General features: G+C 35.6%; 2 protein-coding genes and 1 pseudogene across 2 annotated transcripts; all 3 read right to left on the reverse strand.

Annotated features, from left to right (window-relative positions):
* Positions 1-1,138: 1,138 nt before the first annotated feature.
* Positions 1,139-3,562, reverse strand: LOC7467050 (uncharacterized; annotated as a pseudogene).
* A 325-nt stretch (positions 3,563-3,887) lies between these two features.
* Positions 3,888-6,399, reverse strand: LOC7467051 (aluminum-activated malate transporter 10). The gene is made up of 6 exons (XM_002299403.3): positions 5,865-6,399; positions 5,498-5,638; positions 5,130-5,402; positions 4,931-5,049; positions 4,688-4,831; positions 3,888-4,592 (listed from the first exon to the last, which is right to left on the reverse strand). The coding sequence occupies exons 1-6, from the start codon at positions 6,202-6,204 to the stop codon at positions 4,113-4,115; spliced, it is 1,497 nt and encodes a 498-aa protein (XP_002299439.2). The 5' UTR covers positions 6,205-6,399; the 3' UTR covers positions 3,888-4,112.
* Positions 6,400-13,087: 6,688 nt separating this feature from the next.
* Positions 13,088-18,061, reverse strand: LOC7467052 (transcription factor bHLH157). The gene is made up of 10 exons (XM_006368734.3): positions 17,421-18,061; positions 16,808-16,897; positions 16,550-16,658; positions 16,350-16,391; positions 16,177-16,236; positions 14,462-15,970; positions 14,180-14,281; positions 13,939-14,085; positions 13,728-13,853; positions 13,088-13,641 (listed from the first exon to the last, which is right to left on the reverse strand). The coding sequence occupies exons 1-10, from the start codon at positions 17,516-17,518 to the stop codon at positions 13,453-13,455; spliced, it is 2,472 nt and encodes an 823-aa protein (XP_006368796.1). The 5' UTR covers positions 17,519-18,061; the 3' UTR covers positions 13,088-13,452.
* Positions 18,062-18,316: the final 255 nt, after the last annotated feature.

Here is an 18,316-nt window from a genome sequence, read left to right on the forward strand (position 1 = left end):
AAGTATCAGCTGAGCATTAGATTTGCTTTCTGATATTATGAGAACCCCATGCCAAAACAACCAGAATAAATCATTAAACTCAACCCTAAATTAACAAAATATAAAAGGATTCAATTGGAAAAAAAAGAGTTAAGTTACAAAAAAAATAACCTGGAATAACTCAATTAAAAAAAATCAATAAAATTGACCTTGATTTTGTCAAATCAAACATCAATCTAGTATTGAATTTGTTTCTCAACATAACAAAGACCAATGCAAAGCCAACTGAAACAAATCATAAAATTTAACCCTAAATCAATATAATATCAATGATCAAATTAAAAAAAAAAAAGTTACCAAAAAAATCCCAAGTTTTTTAATTGCATCGATAATTGTTACAACACATTTTTTTTTTTAATAAATTGCTTATAAAAAATAACTTTTCAATTATTACTTAAATCAAAATTCATATGTCAACTTTTTTTTTTTTAGTTTAACGTGGGTGTCCGGGCCAGTTTGCGCGTACCTCGACTAATCCCACGGGCCCTGAAGTTAATGACCATGTAAGTCTCCAGTGGCCATCATATGAGCAACCACATGGCTCGAACCTGAGACCACAGAGGAAGCAAACCTCTTGGTCTCATGCTCTTACCACTGGGCCACCACTTATATGGTTTCATATGTCAACTTTTGCAAATTAAAGTCAAAAGGCCCTGCTTATTATGCCCTGCAATAACCATGTAATTCCGCTCCCAAATTCGTGCTTTTAGAAAAAGAGAGTTAAATTAGCATCATAATCTTATACTATATTCAAGACCAAATTAATTTACTTTTATTTTTTTCTTGAAAAAAAAAAGATCCTCTTCGTCGAATGTTACATTGGAGATAATATTTCGATGCAGATATAATAGAAAATATATTAACTAATTTTTTTTTATTTTCTTCAAAAAAACTCCATTATTTTATTTTATTTTATTTATAGGATCAATTTGTGCATACTTGAACAAACAAAAATAAATCCACACACACACACACACACATATATATATATAAAGTCCATCTGTTTAATATTATCATGCCATATGTATTCATATAGTTACTTTCACATTTGTAAACCGAAATAGATCCCTCTGTTATTTTCCAAAAAGAAATAGATCCGTTAACTATCAAATAAAATGCAAAATGGCTTGTAAAATTGTAGAACTCATTTTATCAACCTACTAAATTCAAAACATACTCCACTGAATCGCACAAGGCTGCAGTGTCGTCTTGTGTTCAGTGCAATGAGGGAATGGCGAAAAAACAAAAAACATTAGAAGGGTTAGAAGATGATGGCGGGTATGTTTATTTATTTATTTTTAATATTAACATATTAAATTTTTTTAGAAAAAACATTAAAAAATTAATAAAAAGTTAAAAAAAAACCTTTCCCCCAGATTCTGTTTTATTTTTTTGCTGCTGGAAGATTTTTACCTCCTCTATAATCCATGCCTGAGCTTTTTTCTGCCCTTACGATGGCGGCTAACGAGGACCAGGCTTCCCCTGGCTGCTCATGCACCCAACACATTATGAAATAGACCTTCCTCTCGGCAAGTTTCAGCTTACTCCGGATTTCTGACTCTGCCTTTCTCGTTTCCTCAGCTTTCAGCTCCTTTTCTCCAGCCTGAACCATCTTCTGTAGATCACTGAGCAAGCAGATTAAAGCATGGCCACCAGGTGACATCACGTGTATTACATCATCGACGAGACCCAGTCCAAATTGCAGTCTACCCATGTGTCTATACTCAGGAGAGCAAGTTCGCTCCAAACAATATGAAAGAGCTTCCAGCACGGTTTCTGGCTGCCCAGCTTGACCTAAGACAGAGGAGACACTCAATACCGCTGTTTCTGACCCTATGGCATCTGATTGCCAATCTCCATTGTAGAGGCGTTGTGTGAAGCAGTAGCTATATATAATGTCACCCAAGTGATAGGCTAAGAAGGGTGATGGCTCTCTAGAAACAAGTTTCCTGACAGGAGGTATCAGGGACAGGAAGAATCTCACTAGGTTGGTACCCTGCACCATCATGTGATGATGATGCTTCCTCTTTGGTAAGTGGCTGAACAAGTCTGGTTCCTTCCTTGCTAAGAGAGATAGTTCTAGCAGAAGACTTCAACCACCATGGATCCCATGGCTCGACCAGCTTGCTGAGTTCTCCAGATGCCACAGCTCTTTGGAAATGTTTCTTCTCTTCTGCCGATAAATCATCAAAATTGATTGGACCACCTGCAATGAAGAACAATATATGAATTCTGTCAGCTTCCTGGGTGAAAGCATCAGAGCACACAGGTTAAATAGTACTCTAACTCCAACCCAAGGAGTTAGAAAAATCGGTTAAAAAGGAAATCAAAATATCAGAAGTACTGAATGATAAGAAAAGAAGAATCAATTAGATGCCATAACTTAAAAAAGAAAGAACACAAAAACATACCAGATAACACCTTCTGAACAGTCTCCCCAGAAAGAACAGAATCTATATACAAATAAAATAAGAGAAAAATCAGGTAAAATCCCTTATATTGCAATTGGAAAGTTAGGTATTTATAACATGTCAAATCAGTGCACTAATTATGTACAAACCTATTCTCAAGAGTTCACATTTCTATTTTACTGAAACACAAGTGCATGACAGCCCAGAAAATCCATGTTAGAGGACAGTTATTCTACACTATAATGAGGAGGGGGGAAGAGAGAGAGAGAAGGAAAGAAAGAAAGAGCTTGTTTTGTGTACCCTCCTCAACGAAAGAAGAAAAAAGTAGGGAGAAAGAAACTAAAAAACTAGCCCTTCTAACAGTTGAAAGCCACAAAAATCTCACTAGCTTTACATTTCCATAAAATTAAACGGAAACATGAACAGGGATAGAATTATAACCATATTATCATTCTAAAACTTCAACAAATTATAGCTTTACGAATCCCATTCCTTAGCTAATCATCAGACCAAAAATTACCATCATTCACCAATAAACTTTCACAATTCCAAAACTAACAAACTGAAATTGTTTCTCCACCAAGACAATTCTCATCAAGACTTTGCATTAAATAAATAAAAAATTGTTACCATCCTCAAGATCATCGTCGTCCATGCTATCATCCATTCCTTCTTGCTCCTCGGAATGAAACCTTTTCAAAATATCAAGCATTTTCCGCTTCGTTTCCTCTTCCATCACGTTTTCTCTCATAAACGACTCTGTACATCTCTCACCATGCGACTGCTCACACCGTAACAAAACTAAAATCAATGACAAAAAAAAACAAATAAATTATCACAAAACCAATCATTAAAAATAAAAAAAAGCACCTTTTTATTTACCTTATAGCAGGGAAGAGAGCAGTGGCGAGAATTGCACCGGGGACAGGTTTAGTGTGAAAATTACTTCTGGCACCGACTCAATTTGAAAATTAAGTTAGATTACGAACAACATCTTAATGGCGGTAATTGAAGAAGAAATCAAGGACATACACGTGGCAGATGAAGCGAGAAGGAGGATCGAGAGGGGAAGCATTTGAAGGTTTCTCCGAGATAAGAGCCGTGTCTGCCATTTTAATTATAATCACGAACACGAAATCAAAACAAAATCCAGAGAGAGGGAGAGGTCGACTGTTACTGTGAGGAGAGAGAGTCGATTTTAATGGCGGTTTCGAAAACCCTTGAAAAGTCCTGGATTTAGAATTCTTTTGTAAAAGAGAGAGTTTTGGGTCTCTGGGCTTAACTTATTTGGCGGTTAATTTGAAATTGACAATAAATGGGCCTGAGCCCAATAATAAATGGGCCAACGTGATGCTGAAGTTGACCCATCTCTATTATTTTTGGCGGTAAAAAAAGCCATAGATTTTCGCATGAATAAGAAAGTTTCCGACAAAAATATACAATCACAAGGTGGTCTGAGTAATTTATTTTGAAGAATACAAGTTAACAGATGAATTCCAATTTGCATGGTTGACGTTAACCTGGTAACTAGAATTAAAGTAGTCCTGTGAGCTGACTAGCTTTTATAAGTTTATGTGCATTGCTACATTGATCTTTTTTTTTTATTACACTGCATCCATCCGGTCGAAATGTTTCCTTTTCCACTGATACTGATATGGAAAATCAGACCCTTTCAAGAGCCTTCAAAGTTTGCTGATCATCATTTAGTTGACTTGCTACAATTCTATTAGTATTCGGTTGATTTTGTTTGTCCTTGTCCTGAACTTCACCCTTGAATTCAGCTAACTCAGCTAGTTCTTCCACCGTTTCTACAATAGCTTGGATCCTTGAAGAGATTTCTATCATCAACGAAGCAAAAGTTACCACTGGAATAACTACCAGGAGATGGGTTGTGGAGGTTGTTTCTTCTGTTTCCTTGCTTTCAGGATGTAATACTTCTGGTGGACTCAGCAATTTAGGAAGAAAATTTAATTCATTTTGCAGATCTTGCACTGTACTCCTCATTTCTTCAACTAAGAAATCTATGGAGGGTGATCTTTTCATTGTCTTGATAGTTTTTGCTACCTCTTTCATAACACTGGAAGAGTTGGAGCTCACTTTCAGGCAAATATTGCTCAGATGCTTCTTTGTGAATTCAGAGGCCTGTTTTCAGACATTGAAGTACGGGGGGGAATCTGTCAGGGGAAAAAAATATTGGCTTAATAAGTATCAAGGAAGAGTGTGGGAAAATTTGTTACCTGATTTTCTGAATCAATGCACCTGTTAAGAGCCTCAACACAGTAAGCGCAGCTGCGCATTGATGCACCAATTTTAAGGTATTGTTGCCATGGATGTTTGAAGTTGAAGCGGCCATGCGCAGGCTCCCATCTAGCAAATGTGGCCTGTAAGGAAAACAGTGTTATCCACAGCTTCAGTCAAATATTCTGAGAAATTTTATGTTTGATCTATTTTTTTTTTTTTTTGGCAAGTCCTGTGCATACCATGGATTCCTCTGTGGCCTTGGAACTGAGCACACATTTGTAACCAAGCAATTTCTTGTCAGGTTGTTTATCGCTGTCTTTAAGTTCACCATTGTAATTGAAATGCTCATCTACACAACCTGAAATGTGGTGGATTTGATAAATTATTGTGAAACTGGAAAATACTCATCTTAAAGTGTCTGTCTTGCAAGTCACATACCATCTAAAGAATTGGCAAGTTTGTCCATGTTGCGGCTGATAAGAATATGCAGCTCCTCCCCAGCCCAGATGGGGCAAATAAACATGGTAACAAAAATGCATAAAGAAGTTCCGATGATAATGGTAGATATTCTTTGATGAGCCATATCAAACAATTTATCCACTCGATAACCAGACACAGTGACAAGACTGAAAGTGAGGATAAAGATCATGGCACCATAATCAAACCGAGCTTTCACTGAGGGAATAAATCTAGAGAAGGTTGCAGTAGAAGCTGAAGAGAAGATATTTAACACTTGATTAGCTAGTTGTCTTTGTTTTCATTTTGTAAACTAACTTGTAATAAAATGTTAGTTCATCGATGCACACCTAACAAGAAAACTGAAGCTCCAGTGATTAAGGGCTCAAATTCCTGTCCTGACTGACTAGCCACCCAATGGACACCAAAGGCAAGAAAGCCAGCAAGAGTTGTTCCAAACACTCTATTCAAACTTTTGCATATCGTTGCACCTGCAGAATAATAATCAGGTTAAATCCAAAGATTAATGTAAAATGGCCTAGCCTTTTAGGTCACTAGCTCAAGGAATATTGCAGAATTCATACAAAAAGAACTACTTCTTTGTTTTCTTTCAATGCTTGACCATCAAATAGTAGGGTGGGCCAATGACCATGAATGATGATATATTACAGAAATTTGGACATTGATGATTCAATGTTTCAAATTTGGAGTACTTACCTACAGTATTTTCAAAGACTACCACAACTGTCATTATAGCCCACATAGCATTTCCACCCACACCTTTATACAGAGGTCTCATGAAGTAAAAGAGTGAGACAACAGTGAGTGCCATTCCTACTTTTAGACAATGGATCACTTTTCTAGGGTCATCTACCCCTATATCCCATGCTCTCTTTAAAAACTTCCATACTTTCAAAACCAACCCTGCTATCAAACCCTTTAGCCCTATCCATATTCTGCTGACAGGCCCTGCATCTGGGACCAAACTCTTTGATGACCCATCTCCCAAAGTTATTCTCCACTCCACTTCACTTGTTGCCTTCTCCTGATGAGCCATATTTTACACTTCACTTGTATCCCTAGTAAATGATGGGATACCTTGGAATGAGATTGAGATAGACAAGATAGGTGATACTAGGGAATTCTGCAGTAGAGACCAGGAAATGAGCTAGTTGCAAAGCACCCTATTTCCGTGGAATTGGAAGGTGATGCTTGGATCGGATGAAAATGTTGCTGACTATTGAAGTGTGTGAGTGTGTATATAAAGAAGGCATTTGTTACTTTGCACTGAATTTGTTTATAAAACAAAACAGAAAAAAAAAACTCCACTGACATGGGAATTCTAGAGGATCATTTTTAATTCTTTTTTGGTAGGTAAAGTTGTGATAGTAGAAAAATCTCTCTCTCTCTTACATGTGTTCACTTTAATGTAAAGAACTTTATTTATTATATTATTGACAAAATCAGGTCCTTAACCTCATCCTTTATTTCTTCATCAAGCCATTTCTGCTATAGAGGGAGACTTGGGATTCTTGTGACCTAAACAAAATTTTAGGATATATCGGTTGACATTTGTGTCCCAGAAATGAAAAGTCGAACGCCATGCGATGATGATTTGGATAATAGGAAGCTCAAATTTTATGTGTTCTACAGTCCAATGTTTCTTCTAAGTGGATCTTTGATCAGACTCCTCTCAGGTCTGTCTCCTATAGATAAGAAAATTAGGACTCAGCGCCAGCATCATAAGATAAATTATTTTTATATATACAGATATTTCTGATGTGGGATCTTAGACTATCCTAATTTAGCGATTGCCATTGTGGTCCTATGCTACTTTACTATTTTGTGAAGGCAACGCCCTATGCTCTATCCCAGTATTTGTACGTTTTCTTGTAAGATCGACACGAAAAGTATGGTTATTTGTTTTGAAAATAGAACTTAGCAGAGGAGTCAAAATTTGTTTCCGACGATATGCATGGTAAAGTATTAATCTTATACTAGACAAACATCTGCATGCATTTTCAAGTCCAGAATAGTAGTGTAGTCAACTTGTTTCTGCGCAGAGAGTGTCATGTTTCACTTATTTTATCCACTTGAGGGGGAAATGACCTGTTAATGCTTCTGCTTTTCAGAAAGGAACAACGACGAATGTATCTCTGCCCCTCTCTACATGACCGAATTGCTTACAATTCACATCTAGATAACTAGATTTCATAGAAAAATTAGGTATAATCATCAGACTATTATATTAGGTCTTCTCTTATTCCATAAGCAGGCTTTCTACGATCTGTAGAACGCATAGCCAAAGCCCTGAGTTTTTCCCTTTTTGATCTACTGGAGAATATTACAGCTTCTCAATCTCCTACGTACATTCAACAGGACACGCGTGCGTGCGTGCGTACGAAAGAGATTCATAATTCTCATGAGCTTGCTGTGAAACCTTCTTTTAATTAGTGGCTTTCAGCCAAAGTGGAGAGTCCAATATGAATCTAGAAACTCTAGTATATCCTATCATTTGTAAGGTGGAATAGGACAAGCACAGCAAGTGGTCTTGACATGCCTTTTGAAAATGCAAATAAGTTGCAGCTGTTAATTACCATTTGTTAAATACTGCAGCATATCCAAATGAATTAACTTTTTGTTAAGATTTTTATTAAATCAAATGCTTATGCGAATTCAAGATATTTAGACACGATAATCAGTCAAGTTCAAGATAGCATGGGTTCGGCAAATATACCACATCCAAGGTATTTGGATTTGATAGTCCGTCAGGTCCAAGGTAACGTAGGACTGATCAACATGCTAGATCTAAGGCACTTGGATTTGGCAATCCGTCAAGTCCATGACACTTGACAGTCAACCAAGTTTAAGGTAACGTGGGTCTGACAAACATGCTAGATCCAAGACACTTGAACTTAGTAGTCCATCAAGTTCAAAGTAAAGTTGGTCTGACAAATATACCAGACTTGAGATACTTGGACTTAATAACTAGTCAAGTTTAAGATAATATGGGTCTGACAAACATACTAAACCCAGGATACTTGAACTTGATAGCCATTCAAATCCAAGGTAACATGAGTCTAGCAAACATGTCAGACACAAACAACTTAAATATTATCAAATTCTAAAGCTTTATACTTGATCATAGACGATCCTCTATAATATAAGTGTTAAAGACATAATAAACCATAATGTCTCTCCATCTAAAATAATTGTTCACACTAAGATAATGATTTCCCTATGCTTATAGGTGTAATAAAGTCTCTTAAAGAGCATACCATACTTATTATTTTATTAATGATATATAAGAGATATTTACTTCTAATTAATATCGTCGAAAGTAGAGGACTTTTCAACTCTTTTTTATTTGTTTATGAAAATGACAAGATTTAGAAGGTATAAATACCCCCTGAACCATCTAGATAAGAGATTCACAACTTCTCATATCTTAAAATAAAAATACTTAGATTTCATAGCATTAACAAACTTAAAACTGAAGAATAAATATCTTTGTTCATGAAATTTAAAGCTCTTTTAAGTTATTTAACACATTTCTCCTAAAGATATTAACTTTATCATCGGAGAGTCTTTGAGTCTCTCCGATTGAAGCTGTTTTTATAAGTAATCAAAACTTCTATTATAAACCTGGAGTTCTTTAGATTAAGAAGAAGAAATCCAAATACATGAATATATTAATTAACCACTATCTCAAGTACTAAATAATATTTTATTTATATATCTTGAATTTTAAAACATCATCTAAATTAGGTCATGACTTGGACTATTCAAGTTTTCCCTATTTATAAAACTTGTAAATCACGGTTTAAGGAATTAAGCAAGGCTTTTAATTGGCGTGTGCTTATTTCACTTGAATGGAAGGAACACTTATCTCCTAACGCATGCATGCAGTCCACAAATGCACTGATTTGAAAGGCACATCCAACTATCAAAAGTTGCTTCTCTTTCCACACCGTGTCAACTTCCTCTCATGCTTAATTATATAGTACTAACAACAACAGTATTGACAAGCAGATATCAATGACCTTTTAATCAAATATAATTTATGGCTTAACATTTGCATTAGGAAGCATTGTGCATGTCTTTCCGTAGCTTATTGGCTAGAAGTTATGTTTTCTGATGTATGGCAGCAAAAATGTTGAAGCATACTTCACTCCACATTTAATTCCTGGTGGAGGAAGCACCAAGATGGCATGTCCTTTAACGTGGCATGTCAGATCTCTCATGAAAACTCCTACCCACTGTTGGAAATTTGTTTTCTGATTAAGTTATGAACAAGAATATATATACCTACCTAATGTAATAGCTATATTACCATGGAATCTCTTAGTGCGTGGTGATTTATTCATAAATAACAGTACTTTATGTTAAACTATGAGGACTGTCACCGAAGATATGCATAGCGATCGAGGATGATGACATGGTATTGATGTTGAGAGCAGTGCACTAATATATTAAGGCACTTGGAATCCACGAGAGCAGAGCAAATTTAAGCTTTAATTCTGTGCAGGATAGGGACTTCATCTTCACAGGGAAACGTTTGTAATATTAAGCTTTAATTCTGTGCACGATAGGGACTTCATCTACACAGGGGATCATTTGTAATGCTGCCTGCAATACAGGTTAACCAGTTATACAGCTACACTGGCTGCAACAGACTAAAACCATTCGGGTGATTTTGGGGGCTTAAATCCAGTTTGCTTGCTTGTTCATTTAGCCTACAGGTTACAATTTCTACAAGCTGTTTCACAGCAGCAGTTCAGAATCTGATTGAGCAAATGAAAGCATAAGAGAAGCTCATTTTCCTCAAGATGTTTGTGAGAAGAATTCCAGTAACGGGGACATCACATAGTATCTCAGCTTTTATTTTGCCATGACCTATATGGTTTACCGTATTGAAAGCGCAATTTATGATCTCAGGTGAACGAGTAAATTAATATATATGGGTCGTTGAGTTGGCTGGAATGGGAAGAAAATTGATGGAATAAAAGAAACATCCTTGACACATGTATAGTATGCACAACCTTATAGTCTGGATCTTGAAGCTTTGTTGCACGTGCCGCCATGGCAGGGTAGTGAGGACCACTCTAAAGGGTGGCCAACTTCTTCCTCTTCCCCGAGGTATGGGCTATGAGTGATCATTTTCGGTTCAGTTCAGTTTTTATATAAAAAAATAACCAAACGAAAACCGGTGCAAACCGACCGGTTTCGGTTCAATTTTTTCAGGACAAAAACCGGTTCAAACCGGTTTGGCTCGGTTTTTTCATTTTGGCTCGGTTTTTTGCCGGTTTGGCTCGGTTTTTTTCGTTTGGGTTCGGTTCGGTTCGGTTTTTTCGGTTTTAGATTTATAAAACCGAAACCGAACCGAACCGGCCTGTTTTTTCAAAATTTTAATCGGTTTAATCGGTTTTTTTCACGGTTCGGTTTTTTCAGTAATTTTTTTCTGGTTTTCTCGGTTTTTCAGTTTTTTTGCTCACCCCTAGTATGGGCATTGTCGGCCACCTCCCAATATACTAAAATAATAGAACTTTGAAGGATATAGCTCAACTGGTCAGATTTTAGATTTGCTCTCTAGAGGTCACCGGTTCGGGTCTCACAAACATTAGGGTCACTAGAGGCTTACACGGTCGCTAACTTCAGGGCCTGTGAAATTAGTCGAGGTGCACGCATACTGACCTGGACACCTACATTAATTAAAAAAAAAAGAACAAATATCGAGAAGTTGTTGCTAGATTTTCTGAGAACTTCAGAAGCTTTTTTTTTCTTGCTATTTTTATAGGTTTTTGTTTGGAAGAGTCTCTCCCCTTTAATCTCTATATGTGTCCATCTGAATGTTTGCTATTTATACCTATTAAGATCCCATACAAAACATGAAAAACTAAACTAGAAAAATAATCTTACACAATTATGTTGTTTCTTTCTTAACCATGAGTTCTTGATTAATTAATATCCTCTTCTAAAGTGTGGTATCTCTCTCAATAATCTTTCAATTTTGTTTCATCCTCTCATTTTTTCTTCTCTTTTGTATAATCTCTTATTATTATTTTTTAGTCCCCTTTTGCTTTACTTCTTCTCAATTCACTCCCTAAATTCTTTTTCTTTTTATTATTTAGAAGATTAAATGCAAAAAAATAAATTAGATAGAGAAAATAGGGATCAAAATATGGGTTATGACAACTAATTCAAACAATATTATCCTTTTTTTTGTTTTTTTTTTCAATGTGACCCTTCCAAAATTGACACCAAAACAAATTCCCAGCCTCTTGTTATTTTTTTCTACTGTAGTTAGAGGTGTGTTTTTAACATTGTTGGTCTCCTAAAGTTTTTTTTATATTTCTAATCCTTTTTTTATGAGACTTTTAATTAAAAGGTATTATGGATTCACTATGGATTGTGAATGTTTTTATTAATTCACCCAATGTTTTCTTCTTTTTTGTCCTTTTTTTGGTTATTTTTTTTTTTCCATTGTGATCTTTCCATAATTAATTTATTTAGAATTGGATTTGATAATTTGTTTAAGTTAACTTTATAGGGTTTTCTCTCAATGTTGAAAAAAAAGTTAGAGCATTAAATTGAGGCTCAATTTGGAAAAATCAAACTCATTTTTCTTGATTAATTATAATTAAAACTCCAAGGACCGAAATTGACGCCGAAACAAATTCCCAACCTCTTTCTTCTTCTTTTTTTCTACTGTAGTCGAGGTGTGTTTGTATCATTTTTGGTCTCCCAAGTTTTTTATTTTTCATTTTTATTCCATGTTTTTTGAGATTTTATATTTTGATCTAAAAGTTTATTTTATTTGTATTTCAATCTTTAAGTTAAAGAGTGAAAAAGAGAGTCTTCAAAAAATTAAAAGAAAACAAAAAAAATCATTAATTGGCCACGATCATACGACCAAAAAGATCATCATTCTTGGTATTAATAGGTTGCATTTCAAGAGAGGAGTTCCATTATTCCATCTCAGTTTGCCAAAAAAAAAATAGATTGAAGTTGAGAAAAAAAAAATAGCTTAATGTTGTGTTTGTTAACCAATTTATAGGTGTTTAGGGTTGAGAAATTGGTTCATTGAGATTCTAAGGGTGTGTTTTAGGTGTTTTTAGATTAAAATAATTTGAACATGATTTTTTTTTTTGAAAAACTCATTGCTCGATTTTCCAACCATCACCGTGATTGGAGATACAAACAACATGTCATCTAATTTTTTATATATAAAATAATGATGTAGATGTTTTCCATCCCTTAAAAAAATTGCTTGACTCGCGGTCTAGCCTTTTTTCTTTATAGGTGAGGTGCATTGGCCCCCACACCTAACATATTTTGTTTTTCTTTTATTTTGTTTTTCTTGAAAATTTGATTTAAGTCCACTAAAATACATTAATTAAAATTTTATTCAAGATTTTTTTTAATATCACTCAATTTTTACTCTTTTTATTAAGATCATAATTTATTTATTTTTAATTATATTAGCAAGTGCTCTTTTGCACAGCCCATTATTAAAGTTTTTTTTTTTTTGAAGAAAATTTTATTCAACCAGTCTAATGCACATATCTATTTTTATTATCTTGTAATTAAATAAAAAAATAATTGTAGAAAATAAAGTTATTAAATACAATCAGATCACATATTTAACAAGTTAATTATGGTCGATACAGACATCACGTGAGTAAGAGAGAGAGAGAGAGAGAGAGAGAGAACAACTAATACAAAGAACAAATAAGGGTTTCGCCTAAGAAAATTAAGGTTATTTAGAACTGCTGAGTTTAAAAAAAAAAAAAAAAATTTAGTTTTAAATTAATTTTTTTGTGTTTTTGTATTATTTTTATCTGCCGAAGTAAAAAATAAATTTTAAAAAATAAAAAAAATATTTTAATACATTTATAAATAAAAAAATACATTAAAAAACAATATTTACCATACTCCCAAACCACCGGCACTAAACTGGTATACCTCATTATATAAACAGATTATGGTGGCGAAGCCTAAGAAAACAAAGACACGAAACAAATACAAATACAGTTCACTACACTCTTTCAATTCTATGCAATGCTGGCTTAGATCAACTGATTATAAAACAAGTTAACATCCAAGGGGACATCCCCCTCCAACTGCTGCACCACACGAGTAACTAGAAACCTAGCCCCTTCCTTTGGAAGTATTTCCTATCTATCAAACATGTTCGCATTTTGCTTCGATCTTAAGGGAGTCAAAATGGAACACAAATCACAGCAATATCTAAAGAAATGAATGCTCAAAGTGTTCTACAATCCCTACGAAAGAGATCTATCTATCATTGAATAGTCTCGGTCAGGCTGACGGGACATGGCAATGCAGGAAGCTGGTAACTGCTTAACTCAGGAATCCTTCCATGCATGGAATTACTAGGCTGCTTTGTTGAATCCATCACACTAGTACCTGTTCGTTCTAGAAGCTGGAGAAGGTACCAAAACACTTCCACCCTTGTTATGTGCACATTTGCCTGTATCAAATTTTAAAATCAGTAATTCTCTCAAGATTCTTATGTTACCTAAATCCATAGTTTAAAATCTAATTTGATGTGCACACCTCAACAATGAAACGCGCCCAGATCTTATTCTCTCGACTTTCCATCAGCCCCTTCAGTATATTCAAACCAAAGCCCTTGATTACGTCTGCTGTCTCAAGAAAGAATCCCCGATCCTCACAAAGCATCTGTAACGGAAAAAGAAAACACATTTAGTGGATTCGGATATGGCTGGCAAATCCTCTGAGAAAACATTCACTTCTGCTCACATACCTCTATAAGCATTAGGCCAGGTTGACTGAGGTCCTCAACTATTATTGGGCAAACCATTGATTGGTCTGCAACTTCCAATGCCCATGTAGCACCACCACTGCTAGTGGTGTTGTCTTTAAGAAGCAGTCTATTCTCCTGGCCAATCAACTATACAAATGCAAATTGTAAGTAAACAACATTTGCCAGTGGAAGGTTGTTCACTTGTCAGCATGCAACAAAATTAAACAAACGAGCTGGTTACCTTTGGCTCGTCAGCTTGTTTAAGCCTTTCAGCGTATTTGGTCACACTTTGCAAGAATAACATGTGCTTGATGGTGCGATCCAACAGAGCATCAATGCTACACTGTTACATCATCAAAGGAAACACATGTCAACGATCTAGATTTTTAAGTGTGCTTCTATTGGCCAAGAAGATTTATGGCTGTATTTGGCATCACCATTCAGCAGAAAGTCATATGAGAAATCTAATAATTTAACAAATACATAGGATAATTCATTGAAAGCAAATCATAAGATTGCATACCTTTGCACCATCAGGGATGATCTGTTTCAACTCTTTGATACGGTCTTGTATCTGCTGACGGTCTTTCGGCCTAGGTCTAGTACTTTCCCCAGGTCTGGCTCTTTTCTTGGTGGGCTTTGCAAGCTCCTCAGGTTTTGGTAAACCAGAACTTCCAGTATTGACGCTATAGCTATCATCAATCCACAAGCTTACTTGCGATTTGGGGAACACCTCTTGTTTTGATGGAAGATTTTTTGTCTTGTCCAAATTATATGCAGGCTGCATCATCCTGCTGCTGGTAGGGTAAGAAGCATTCACTAACTGAAGTTTATCACTACTTACCAATGAATTTTCCACTCTTCTTCTCTTAGCATTGGATAATTGATCATCAATGCTATACTTTGTAACATAACTAGAATTACTAACACTATCTAAAAGCTCTTCAAGTCCTAATTCTGAGAACAATCCTTTTTGAGGGCCAACCTTGGAACCAACGTCCAACTCTGAGATGCATTCTGAAACACCAGTGCTAGCGGTTATCTGACCACTCCTTGCTACAGGCATCATCATATCTTCCCAGCAATGCCCAGTTTGTCCACCCCTGAATACTAATCCCAAACCTTCAAACAGATCATTTTCAGCGCCGGTGACGCTCACAGATTTCTCTTTTCCACTGGAAAAATATGTTTCAGTGACAGAACTTTGAGCTGAAGTAGCCGGTTGTTTGCTTGGAATGTGAACTAAGAGATCCCCAATTAGACCTGATGATGCTGAAGTGGCTCCTCCAGATTGTGAAAGATTCCCATTCATTATGGCTGCCGTTCCACTTATGCTATGCTCTGGTGAAGGGGCAAACCACTCTAGAATATTATCTGTTACACCGGATTTGGATAGATCAATTGTCAAATCATCTGGGTTGAACTCTACAGGGAATCTGTTTAGGCTCGTTTCTCTTTCTGTAACATGAATTGATGGACCAGAATGCTGGTTGTTCATTGATCTTTCCGTAGAGAACACAGTTGTAGAGTCCTGGACCACCATTTCAGATTGGAACTTTGACTCCCATGAAGTCAAATTAGAGTCTCCACTGATCCACGTACTAGTACAAGGAGTTTGGGTAGTTATTTTGTTCATAGATGGAGATTGAGAAGACACCTGTTGAAACTGAGCACTGGGATGACTAGAAAATATCATCTGAGCTTCAGTGGTGACATCTGTATTCAACTGGTTAGTAGGAAGAGAGGAATCCAAGCATAAAGGGTTCATCCTATCTTGTTCAGCATCTGATGTGAAAGCAGAGGACTGAGTAACATCCATCGAAGAATAAGCCATTTCCGTCAGCTCATTGCAGTTTCCACCAAGCATGGGCATGATATTCCCGTTGCAGAAGGAATCAAACCACTCATTTAGATCATAACTTTCACTCTTCAAAGATGAAGGCGAGTTGGCCTTCGAAGTAAGCCCGTCAACATTTTCCATCTCACCAAACAATCTTTTTGTTTGATCCAAAAATTCATCTCTCTCCAAAATCTGCAATATTAAAACCATTGAAGTCAACAAACATTCATCTATGCTTGGTATGTGATGGATCATGTATATTTGCTTTCACACCAGTCAATGAAATGCAGAAATAGTTTTTTTATTTTTTTATAAAAGATACAACAAAACTCCCCCTCTCCCCAAGCAAATTTTTGCAGGACGGTTAAATTCATTTGATATGCTTTTGAACTGCTCACCTTCAGGGTGGATCCAAATTGTACCACTCCATGTGATTCCACAGAGATTATTGCAATTGTCTGCAGATGGCAATTTAAGTCAATACAAATGTTCAAGGTCTTGGATGAGTTTCAAAGGGCATATCATAAAAATGGGTGACAGAAGGAAAGATTTGCATTCCAACAAACAGTACCTTTATTCCAGAAGAAAATTGGCGATGAATTTCAGAATCATCCTGTAAGAAAAGGAAATTTTCAGGCAAGCAGAAACGAGTCAACTAACACTCAGCAATTTTGAGCATTTCAACCAAAGAAGCTAAAGAAAAAAGAAAAGTAATTTCAATAGCAACTAGTACAGTAGTTAATGTTAAATAAGAAGCAAAGGGAGAATTACCTGGAATATGTCTTGACCTCCAATAGAAGCAGCAGAATCCCAGCCTCCATCACTAGCATCTGAGAAAATCCACTGGTGCTTTCCAGTGGAAGCAGCTTGGCCAACAATTCTGAATTAGACCACGACAACAACATTAGGTCTATCAAAGTTCTTCTAATGCTTGGAAATAAATGGCCTAAAGGTTGTATTCTGGAGATTGACAGAACTGTTGAGAAAAAATAACTGCATTTCGGAAACAAAATATCGCATAGAGCTTACCCTTCACCTAGTATGTGGGCCTCTGAAAGCATACTGTTAACTACAGCCCCCATTTCCTCTTCATAGTAGGCATCTTCCATGGTCAACAACCTGGTCACATCTCAAACAAGAGAATTTTAACTGTAAGCAAAATATCATTGCCATACAAATATATGGCAAGATTCAAGCCATGGCTACTTCCAAAAACAGGCAAAATAGTAAAGGTGAAAATTTTACAAATCTAGTCCGTCTCGAGAGAATTTCATTACTATAAAACAGCATATTATGCTAAAATGCTGCACCAATAAAGCCATTTTCTTTCCTCTACTGCTTCAAGTTACAAATTTAAACAGAAGGGGAAAAAAAAAGGAGAAAAAGAAAAAGTTTCATGTCTCCTTTTTTAAAAAAATTATTGGAAGATTGTAAACATTAAATTCAGATATGGAGAATCAACAATTACTGCATATAAAACTAAAAACCCAAAAAACCAACTTCAAGAAAAGATCAAAACTTTGAGAGAGAAGATAACCCAAAGAAAAATCATGCAAACATTTTTCCTTGAGGGGAAAAAAAGTAAAATACAAAAAAAAAGTAAATAAAAAGTGCAAAACAAAGAAAAAAGGAACAAACTTACATGGAATTTATCTGATCAAAGCACCAAAAAACCCCATAAGACCATCCATTACTGCAACAAAGACTCTTCAGTTTCTGTTTTAAAACCGAACTACCCATTTTTTCCTTAACCACCAAAGATTTCACTAACCAATTCGAACTTCGATCACAAATACCCCATTAAACTATTCAACCCTTAGTCAACCAGCTCTCAACTCAGTTACACAAAAACACCAAGTGCTAAAACCCCACCACAGATAAAGCTTTAAACTTGCTTGCAACTTAAAAATGTCAGTCTAAGACAGCCTTAAAAACCAAAGCTTTTTATGTTTCCAGAGAGGAAAAGAGAAGTTTATATGAGAACTTAAAGTAATGTGTAATGGTCGGTGAAAGAGAGTGTTTTTATGTTTATATATATAAGAGATAACAAACTAACACGGTTGGCTTTCAGTTTTGTCTCTCTTTCTATTCTCTCTTTCTTTAGCATGCATACATCCATATATATATTTTGGACAAGAACAATGGAGTCTTGATAATGGTCCAATATTGAGGGGAAACACAGAGATCTTTTTGCATTTAAGACTGTTGTTCATATCTTCGTCTTCTTGTTTCCCGGTCACCGGTCCCTTTTGGATCTTGGTTTGATAGCTCATGAGGTTTTTTTACCTACCAATTGACTGGTCCATGAATTCTTTAAATTATTTTATTGGCTATGTGGTTCTTCGATTCTTTACCGATGTGGTTCTCGTCAGCTATGTGCTATTATCAAATTGGTCTTGTAATCGAGAAATATGTAATTAAAATGGTTGACACGTTTTCTTATACACCAGCAAATTGCTAATAGAAAACCATCCCTCGTTGCGGATAAATAAATACCTTTTTGATTTTTAAAAAAATATATGTTTTTTTAAAAAACAA

Source organism: Populus trichocarpa, chromosome 1, assembly GCF_000002775.5.
Source record: "Populus trichocarpa isolate Nisqually-1 chromosome 1, P.trichocarpa_v4.1, whole genome shotgun sequence".
NCBI classification, from domain to species: Eukaryota; Viridiplantae; Streptophyta; class Magnoliopsida; order Malpighiales; family Salicaceae; genus Populus; species Populus trichocarpa.